Source organism: Lolium rigidum, chromosome 1 (assembly GCF_022539505.1).
Source record: "Lolium rigidum isolate FL_2022 chromosome 1, APGP_CSIRO_Lrig_0.1, whole genome shotgun sequence".
Taxonomy (NCBI): domain Eukaryota; kingdom Viridiplantae; phylum Streptophyta; class Magnoliopsida; order Poales; family Poaceae; genus Lolium; species Lolium rigidum.
In genome coordinates, this window is record NC_061508.1 from 285880555 (window position 1) to 285891541 (window position 10987).

The 10987-nt window shown below is 45.5% G+C and overlaps 1 protein-coding gene across 1 annotated transcript; it reads left to right on the forward strand.

The window, feature by feature from the left end:
• The first annotated feature begins 5775 nt into the window (after window positions 1–5775).
• Window positions 5776–7143, forward strand: LOC124683854 (acyl transferase 15-like). Its single transcript, XM_047218285.1, has one exon. The coding sequence runs from the start codon at window positions 5801–5803 to the stop codon at window positions 7094–7096; it is 1296 nt and encodes a 431-aa protein (XP_047074241.1). The 5' UTR covers window positions 5776–5800; the 3' UTR covers window positions 7097–7143.
• The last annotated feature ends 3844 nt before the right edge of the window (window positions 7144–10987 follow it).

The following is a 10987-nucleotide window of genomic DNA, read 5'->3' on the forward strand; positions in this document are numbered from 1 at the left end:
AGTGTGGCTAAGCAATCAACTAATTTAATAGCGACAAAGGGTACAAGTCAAGAATGTGTTCCTATACTCTATTAGGAGTGAATAGCATGGCATTTTCATAGCATGGCTAAGAAATCAACTAATTTAATGACTGTTGTGACACCTAAACTTGTATTTTGTAATGTTTCAAAAAAAAAAAAACTTGTATTTTGTGAGCAGGGTATCTAAATTGCTTTATAGCTACGTGCATCTTAGCTATGCTAAGGCCGTGTGTCAGCTCCTTTCAATACTATCTCCAGGATGTTATCTTATTAGTAACAAAGCGTCTTTTATCGAGAGAAAAGTCATTAACTTTGGCATATGAAATATATATCGAGTGAATTCCATCCAAAACTAACACAATTATATTTCTTTTGAACGCTATTAACATTAACATATACTAGCAGATTTATTTCTCTAAGAAAAATACTACTTATGTCCTTAAAAAGGACCCAAGTAAAGTAGCAGAATAATTTCACCATAAGACAGACTACACAGCTGAAGCTAATTAAAACTGACAATCTTATCATCTTTTGCAGGCAGGTAGGATGATCTGGTCTTGATGAACACCAGGCAATCGGCGATGGCCTCGGCGTAGAAGGAGTTCTGGTCCGTCTCTGCCGACGCTGTTCGGCGGCGGCAGCGAGCACCGTGGGACGTCGCCGGCATGCGTGCTCTCGACGTTGAGCAGCTGATTCTGCCGCGGGCGGGGCCGCACCTGAGCTCTTCCACGCTCCTGGCGATCAAGCCGACGAAGCTGGACAGCCGCATTCGCAGCCGGAGCAGCAGACCCAGCTGGATACCGCCGCGGCGCACACGCCGGCGCCCTCGCCCGCCGGCCTTGCGGCAGCTCAATCGGTGGATCAACATTCTTGCTGCTGCGGTGCTGGCTGCTGTGAAGCTGTACCAATGGGGGCACGATGAACTGACCGTATTGCACTGCTTATATGCAGCCACATTTCTCCACTGCTGCTGTATAGATTAGTGTTGGACTAGAATGCTACGATGAGATGTGGTTGGACAGGAGGTGCACCTGGGAGGCAGGCCGGGCGTACACATCATATATACGCACGTTAATTCTGAGTCGCCGTTTTAGTTTGGCCCCATTTGGAAAAGTATGGTCTATATTGTAAACCTGGTAGACTATTTGATTACCTTTGAGAGGTTTTGTACGAATAATCTGCATCACTTGTCAAATGCTACTTATCTAAGCTCTGTTGTTTATAATCGATGCCTTCCAAACGACCTGCCCAGTTGGGTGTAATATCTAGCATAGCACCAATTCAGATCAGGGACGGAATCTAGCATACACCAACCCTCAAATAGCAAGAACATAAACAGGCAAACTAATTCTTGGCATCCTCTGTTGACTGTTGCAAGATTGCTCCTGTGACCAAGTGGCACAGCTGCGCTCCAAACGCCCAATCATTCAGGGACCGGGCTAAGAACCGGGACAAGCTGGGAGTTAGCGCGGGGCCGTGAAATGTTCTTTTGCGCGGATGCGCAGCGACAAGAAGGCGAAAGGCTCGTCCTCTGCTGCCGCAGCTTGTTTCCTCTCGACCGCGAAACTCGACTGCCGGCTGCAAAGATCGTGCCGTGCCGACGAACCAAAATTCAGTGAATCGCACGATGGTGCACGGCGGCAAGCAGGGACAGCTGCGCCTGTCCCCGGTGTCTCTCGATTGTGGAAGCGGCGTCGCCGTCGTGCGCCCTTCCGGCGGCCTGCCGGTCGAGAGACCTCACCTCCTTGCCTTCTCAAGTCACGGGAGCTGTTGTTAACTTGTCACCACCCATGACTGACCGTCGGCTTCATCAACTACATCTCGTCCACAGTTCTTACTTGATTAAGTGTCATCTTGCAAGACAAAAACATCGTACACTTCAGCTTTCCAGGTGAAATGGAGAAACCGACGTCCGTCCATGACTCCATGTGGGGGTGAAACGGCAATTTGTGCGCTCGTATACGGTCAGTTCTAATCCTCTGCACTGTTGCAAGATTGCTCGTGTGAGCTAGTGCACAGCCGCGCTCCAAACACCCGATTAGTCAAGGACCCAGCCACAACCGGCACAAGCTGTTTTTCGCTAAGGAAAATATATTAATATCGAGAGATACTAATTACATCTAGCCTCTGCAACAACGCGGAAGCATACAACCAAACAAAGAAAAGAACACAAAGAAAAAAAGCCGCACAACCGGCACAAACTGTTAGTTTAGCGCGACGCTGGCGTGGAATGTTTTTGTGCAGACTCATCTGGAGGCACCGTAGCGACACGATGGCGCGGCTTGTTTGCTCGGGAGGCTTGGAGTTGTGCGTGCAGCACTGATTCTGCGGAACTAACGGCGTGTTTGGATACTCGTATTGATTTTTCTCTGTTTTGGGTTTTGGTCCGGTGGATGATGCATGAGGGAGAACACTACTTGGGCCTGTTTCTATATTTCATTTAGTTGCTAACAAAATATTTGTTGCATTTTCGGCCTAACATATGTTTAAATTTATCTATAGAGGGAAATTTTGGACGTGTGGTTGCGACACGCAAGGATGATTTCTCAACCCTAGTCAACATGGTAAATTAAGATTATGAACTGCAACGCCACGGCAACCAACGTTCTACTGCTCTATCTTGGCGCCGTCGTTAGTGGAGAGCTCGTCCCTGGCCCTTCCTTTGACGAACCCACCGTCATGAGGCTTAGCTGGTCCCTGTGCCCAAAGGTAACGACGTCGTGCCACACTGCCGGATAAGGCACGAAGATAAAGATCACAGCCTCTGAGTTGTGCTTGCGGCACCGACTATGCAGAACTAGTGTCCCGACTGAAAGATTGCGCTATGTTGAAGAACCAAAGCCGCGTTTGGTAGCTCACAACCCAATTGGCTCGGATATTGGGGTAAGAAATTAGGTTGTTTGAATCCATGGCCTCTCTGCATTGTCGAATGAGAAACGACCGACTCGGCTATTTTCAGCGAGCCACCCTTAGCTCGCGCTCCGCTGCTGCACAAGCGCAGCTGAGACGGTAGATGGCGCGATCTCGCACGCATCGCAGCAAAAAGTGAAAAGGGGTGGGAAGGATTCCATCACCTCCCGCCAAGCACCCTCCCCTATTTCTACCCTCCACTCGATCTCACCGCCCGATTCAAATTATCCACCTCCCCCCACCCTCACCCACACTTTTCGAGCTCTACCTTCGAGCGCAGAGCAGGTAAGCGGCGCATAGTTCTTCAGTCGGTAATGCCGCGGCGGTACGGGTGGAGGCAAGGCTTCTTCCTTTTCTTCGACCAGTTCTCCTTCTCCTCCAACCATAATTGTAAGTAACCTCAGATCCTATTAGGCAGCCTAGGATTACATGTTGGTAAGTTCAGCCGGATCTACGAACAATTCACATGTGTAGCTTATCTCAACGATTTTGCAGTGTCGTTTGCCTTGAATTTCACTAATCTAGGATAGGTAGTGTACACATGTGGAAATCGTAGGATAAAATTTTGCATCATCCTTAAGGCTGAGCACTACCGTGACCACGTCGCAGTAAGGACACTGCCCTGCTGCGCCATTGTGGTAGATCACAATTCCCATTACAAACGACCAAGAGATACATACCATCTTCTCCTACGTCCTAGCCACCCACAAGTACACCATGAGATCTAGTGAGGCCCTTGGCACACCTCCAGCTGACTCTTCCGTTGAAGATGCCGATACAAAGGAGATGGGGTCGCCGGCGATGGCGTCCTTGAGAAGCTTGCTAAAGCACCTGAAAATGTGCCTTCAGGTAAGAGAAAGAGTGGTGCCTTCACCGACGACGAGCTCCTCGCCTTCACCAACATGTTCGTCCCTATGAAAGACATCGTAAAGGCCATTCGGGACAACAAGCCAACCTACATGCACCTTGACTTGTACCAGGCTATCAAGGTCACTTGTGGGTTTACCGAGGAGTCTTTGATGACGGAGCTCAGCCACATCGTCGATCACAAGGCCCATGATACTAGCTTCGTCGGCATGGTACCGCCAAACAGGTCTGGCTCAGGATCTACCTAGGCAAGTACTATTAGAATCTGTAGTGGTGCCCTTGGGGCCATGTGGGTGGGGAGGCATGTGTGGTGGTGCCCTTGATGATGATGATGCACTTTTTTTTTAGCTAGGACCTCAAAACTTCTTATGAACTTTAAGTATGATGAGATGGTATATATCAACCTTTCATATGATGGTGACCTTGCGGTGCGTGGATAACACCCGCTTTTGATGTGGTGGTAGTTGACAACATAGTGGTTAGTAGGATGAACTCGCGATCCATTTTTTCTAATGGTCATACATGCTTCTCCTAGATACTGATCTAGTGTGCACACGTGTGCACACTATAATGCTTTGGAAAAAAGCATCACTCGTCCAATATAGGTAATGTTTAAAGAAGCAATTTTATGCTCTTAAGCATTATAACGATATGCATCAATGGTTTAAGTTGTATTAACACTTCTTTGTGTGTTTTACCCAAGATTTATATTAAACTCATTTTAGGGTTTTATAATTCATTTAAAATGCCTTCTAAATGTTTTACATGAATTTATAGTTTTCCTAATTCTTAAAAGTAAGGATCATGTCTTAAAAATTAAAAGAGAATTGGGTATGCATTGAACTGATTATTCCATAGCAAATTTTGTCCATGCAGGAAGGAAGTCCAACGCTCAAGCACAAAGTTTAGCTTTCGATGCTCTATCTCTAGGCCAGGGACGTCATTTGTGGATGTTAGAACAAAGTGAGCAAGTTATTTTCCACACAAAAAAACAGGTTTAGTACATATATCCCAACAATGTGTGCATCACTTCAACCCGGCTTTAACCTTCTTTTCAGAAAAAATGTAATGTCTAGTTAAATCTTATCCGCTAATTTCAGATATATTATTGAAATAATAAGTTTGATGATCTAAATGGTGATATTCCGAGTAGAACACATATCTTTGCGTTTAATAGATAATATCCCTTATTTACAGATTATATCAAAATAATAAGGTTGATGATCTGAAATAATATGATATTCTGTGATATTCTGAGGAGAACCCATATCTTGCATTTAATATATAATGTCCCTTAATTGCAGATATACTATCGAAATAATAAGGTTGACGATATGAAACAATGTGATATTTTGAGGATAGCATGTATCTTGTGTTTAAAAGATAATATCTCTTTACTTGCAGATATAGTACCAAATTAAGATCCACAGATTCATTTAGATATGCATGTATCTAGAAGCATTTTAGTGGATAGATACATATGAATCCAGACAAATTCGTGACGATTAATTTTGAACCATGAGATATTTTGAGGTGGACCGTATCTTACGGTTAATGGATAATAAATACTTCCTCCGTTTTCAAAAAATATCGCAATTTTTTCTAGATACGGATGAATCTATAGCTAAAACATGTCTACATACCTCCATATCTAGATGAAGTTGGGAAGTTTTTTTTTGATCGGAGGGAGTAGATGCAGCAATTATTGTGATTGAAAGATCTACGGTCTACACCCAACCGACCATTTTGAGAAGGAAACGATCACCTTTGGGCATAGGGTCCAATTAAAATCGACAATATCAAAATAGATTTGGTTATCCCACTGCCTTTTTTTTTTCTCTAGAGCACGCGGAAAACGTTCCTTATCTTTATCTCACTGCCTCACTCGCTCACAGCAAGCAAGCAAGCCAGCCAGGCCACACATAACGCCTATATAAAGAGAAAGGCCAACCAGGAAATCAGATCATCATCAATCAACTCCAAATCCGAGAAATCGTATCACGATGAGCGTAGTAGTGACCAAGTCCTCGCCGGTGGTAGTCGTCGGTGCATCTAAGCCGGTGACGGCGACGGGCGACATCATCGATCTCACCTCCTTCGATAAGTGTTTCGCTCCTTCTCCAACCACGCTTATCTTTTTCTTTGAGAAGCCAATCGACGACCCTGTCGAGACAATCAAGAAGGCCTTGTCGCAGGCACTCGTGCACTACCCCGCTATGGCCGGCCGCCTCGCCGGAGCTGACGAGAAGGAGCCGACCCACATCGTGTGCACCGGGGAGGGCGTGCCGTTTGTGGCTGCGGCGGCTAGCTGTGCCTTGGACGACGCGGGGCCGCTCCACCTCCTGGACCTCGCCATTCGCTACCCCGCCGAGTACTGCCGCCTCAGCGACCCATTGCTGCTGATGCAGGTGACCAGGTTCACCTGCGGCGGGTTCGTCGTAGGCCTGACAAATAACCACGCCATGGCGGACGCCGCAGGGTTGGCGCAGTTCATGCAGGCCGTTGGCGAGCTCGCCCGGGGAATGCCAAGGCCGTCCATCGTTCCTGTCAGGTCCGAAGCCGACAGCTCGCTCCCGCGCCTTCCACAGGCGTTGGTCGCCGAGGTAAGGTCGCATCTGCGCGTGGAGAAGGAGGAAATTCTACCGCTCCTCGACGTGGCCATCCCCATGAGCCTAGCTAGCCGCATCAAGGCAAAGTGCGGCGCCGGAAAGTGCACGGTGTATGACGCCGTCGCCGCGGTGCTCTGGCGGTGCCGCACCCGAGCGGTCATCTCTGACGAGGATAACGACCCTAACGCTCCCATGCTCCTCGTCATGCCGATGAACGCGCGCAAGCTCGTCGGTGCCAAGGAGGGCTACTACGGCAACTGCATAATCTTCCAGCTGGCCCTGGCAACCAGAGACACGGTGGCGACGGGCGACATCGAGGATCTTGTGAAGATCATCAGGCTTGCCAAGGAGAAGATGCCCGACATGGTCGGCGATGGTAGAGATGAGCAGCAGCAGGCGCAACGGGCGCCGGAGAGGTACAACACGCTCTCTATATCGAGCGTGAGGAACCTCGGGTACGAAGTGATGGATTTCGGAGGCGGGGTGCCGTCGCGGATGATGTGGAAGACTGCGGAGAAGCCGGTGGGGTTGGTTTGCGTCGTGTGCTCGCCATGCAAGCCCAAGGACATGATCAACGTCATGTCTCTCTGTGTCAAGCCGGAGCACACAGAAGCCTTTCTACGTGAGTTGGCCGCCCTCAATGTAGAGGTGACCCATGATTTGCGACCGTCGTACAAGGCGCGACTTTAAACATGTTGCATTGTTGCTCCTATCCTTTTCTATACATCACTTGTCTAGTCCTGCCTTGTACTGTCCTTTAGCATTTCTCCATTGTACCTGTTGATGAATAATCATGCTGCACTTTTAGCTGTTGTAGCTTTAAATTCAGTTGTCTGAATAATAAGCCGAGTGTGTGTGCCTCTACTCACCCCGTGCAATTTGTTTTCCTTCCTAGTTTAGCGGTAGACTGAATTGCTTCGACCAAGTCTCGTGGGATAGACCAAACAACGTTGGATGGCATGACATGTAAGTTCAAGTGTAGCTGATCGTTTTCAGTTAGAGTTTTTCTATGATCTCTGTGGGCGGGCAAACAGAGCTTGGCTCTGGTGGTTAGGTCCTTTGTGGTGGAACCAGCCCACTCAGATTCAAGTCCTAGACTTAACATGGGTGTTTGCATTTACTTGGATTTATTCCAGGATGTAACCGGCGCTATGCTTTCAGTGGTAGGTGACGTGCTCGTCAACAGCGAGGCGCCAGTGGTGACTTCGTCAACCTCAAGATATGCCGGCTCAGTCCCTCGGAGGTGCTCATAGGGGTAGGGTGTGCGTGCGTTCATAGGGGTGTTTGTACGTGCGTGTTTGTGAGCGTCTGCGTTGTACTGTGTTCTCAAAAAAAAAAGTCAAAAGAAAATACAATGCAAAATCAAAGGGTAACAAACAGTGCAAACATAAGTACTGTCAAACTATTCAATATAAACAGAAATGTACACGATTTTTTCATAACAACATCATCTTAAAATAGTAAAGAATATTAGATGACAAATTGTTCAATACTAAATTGATAGGTCCACAATTTTTTTATGACAACAACATCGTCTCAAAAGTCAAAACACTAGAGAAATTACATAAAAATAGATAAACTCATAGCATAATACTAGAGAAATTACTGATTTGCAACTTCTGTAATTGGAAAAGGAATCAGTGAGAATTTCAGAATTTAGATTTTAGAACCTATCATGAGAGGATTTGGGGGACTTGTGGCTGGCGTCTGCAGCCCAACCACCCCAACGCCGCCGCCGGTCGCCGGATTGGGGATCCCTGCTGCCTGCCGACTGACGCCTCTGGTGCTCCCGTCGCTGGCTCACCCGCGGCCCCAACCGACGGCGTTGCTGGGCGCCTGTCGGCATGTGCCGGCCGGCTCGCCTCGCAACTGAGCCATGTGGAATCGAGTGTTGGTCTCCCTCGAGCGATGCGTGGACACAAGTCACACAAGCGTGTCGCTCGCCGCCTTTTTTTTTTGAGGTGCCGCTCGCCGCCTGGACTCCCTACGATCGAGCCTGCCCAAGCTGGATTGAGGCTCACGGTCACAAATTTTGAAACCTCCAACATTTGTCAGAATTTATTATTTTTGTGTAGCCTCTAATATAATGTATTTCATCCTGAAATTTTGCACAGTGGTAGCGTACATCATTGGTTACATAAAAAAATCAGTTTTTTTAAACTTTAAATGTTGAATTTAAATTTAGTAAAAAAACAGGAGATGTGTAGCTTGGGCGACACTTTGAGTTTTCCTCACCATAGTGGACAAATGGAGGCCGGGCCAGATGCAGCTCTTTATTTTCAAAACTTCAAAAATTATATTTTTAATTTTGAAAAAATCTGTAAAAAAATCTGTTTGTAGCCAATGATGGTCTACAAACATGTAAAATCTCAATGTAAAATTTTTAGTAGCGTAGGCTACAAAAAAATGAAAAATGTGTGGATATGAGAATAGTGAATAGTGCACATTTCAAATTATAAAACCTATTAGATTTTATCATTTTTGTGTAGTCTACAATATAAAGAATTTCATATTGAAATTTTGTATGTTTGTATATTTCATCATTGTCCACACGTAGGGTTTTTTTCAGATTTTTTCGAAACTTAAAAGTATGGTTTTCAATTTTTTGAAATAAAGAGCTACATGTAGCTCATTCTCCTTTTATAGTTTTCATACGATACACTTTTTTTCTTTCAAATAATGGGTATTTAGCTGAATACTCATGAATACATGTAGACCTGCCCTCGTCTGTGTTGAAATTAAGGTTTAAAATAGCATGCTATAGAGCGCTGCCATAGCATATTTGAGACCTTGTGCTATATTTTTTCAAATATATAGTACTTGACATGACCAATTGCGTGCGCTAAACCATGCTATTTATGTTAGCGTATAGCGATGCTATTTTATCCACGGGAAAATACCAGCAGGCATCACCCGTCGCCTGATCGACACATGAATGGAAGGTATACACGTTGAAGCATCGATAACATGGAGCAAAGGGGGAGGTGTTGTACACCGACCCGGTGGATACCGGTTGCCGCACAGCCTTTGGTAGGTATTGGGCCAGCCCAACGATTTTTTTTTGCCTATCTCGAATTTTCGTTTTTTCCTGCTGTTTCTTTTCTGTTTTTTTGTGTTTTTAAGTTTTGAATATTTTTAAAATCTGAACTTTTTTCCAACCTGGTTTTTTCAAAATTTGAACATTTTTCAGATTGGAACAATTTTCAAATTGGAACAAATTTTAAATTTGAATAAATTTTGAACATTTTATAGAATGAACATTTTTTCAAAATTTGATTTTTTCCAAAATTTGAACATTTTTCGAAAATGAACATATTTTAAATGTGAACATTTTTCGATTATGAACGTTTTTTGGATATGAACAATTTTTAGCTTTGAACAATTTTCGTTTTGAATACTTTTAAAAATTTGATTTTTTTCGAATTTGAACTATTTTCAAATTTGAAATTTTTCAGTTTTGAAAAAAAATAAAAATAAACAGAAAAGGAAAATAAAAGGAAACAAAAAAGAAAATCGAAAAAATGAAAAAACAGAAACAGAGCAGAAAAAGAAAAAAAAAAGAAAAAAAAGTGAAACTGGGCCAGGCCCAATATCCGACCAGGGTGTGCGGTGCCTGCTAGGCACCGATCTGGTCGGTGTATAGGATTTCCGAGCAAAGGGAGCTCCTCTATGCTGACCTGGTCGGCGAGGGGTGGTGCTATGTGCCGATATGGTCGGCGCCGACCACATCCCGCACACCTCCCGATCGTCTGTGGACTTGGCCCATTATCGTTGATTTCCGTTGGTTCGGTTCGGCTGTTGATACGTCTCCAACGTATCTATAATTTCTTATGTTCCATGCTAGTTTTATGACAATATCTACATGTTTTATTCACACTTTATAATGTTTTTATGCATTTTCTGGGACTAACCTATTAACAAGATGCCACAGTGCCGTTCTCGTTTTCTGCTGTTTTTGATTTCAGAAAAGTTGTTCAAATATTCTCGAAATTGGACGAAACAAAAGCCCACGGCCCTATTTTCCACAGAGTGTTCCAGAAGACCGAAGAGGAGTCGAGGAAGGCCAGCAGGGGGCCCTCCCCATATGGCGGTGCGGGGGGCCCCACTACCGCGCCGTGACGTGGGGAGGGAGCCCCCTGGCTCCCCCGACGCTGCCCCTTCGCCTATTTATTCCTTCGTCCCCGAAAACCCTAGTACCGAGAGCCAAAATACCAGAACAGTTCCAGAAACGCCGCCGCCGTCAACCCTAACTCGGGGGTTCGGAAGATCTCCTCCGGCACCCTGCCGGAGAGGGAATCATCACCGGAGGGCTCTACATCACCATGCCCGCCTCCGGACTGATGCGTGAGTAGTTCATCCTTGGACTACGGGTACATAGCAAGTAGCTAGATGGTTGTCTTCTCCTATTGTGCTATCATGTTTAGATCTTGTGAGCTGCCTATCATGATCAAGATCATCTATTTGTAATGCTACATGTTGTGTTTGTTGGGATCCGATGAATATGGAATACTATGTCAAGTTGATTATTGATCTATCATATATGTGTTGTTTATGATCTTGCATGCTCTCCGTTGCTAGTAG

Excerpts from the sequence above, each read along its gene's own strand:
- LOC124683854 (XM_047218285.1), top strand. The coding sequence starts at position 5,801 with ATGAGCGTAGTAGTGACCAAGTCCTCGCCGGTGGTAGTCGTCGGTGCA.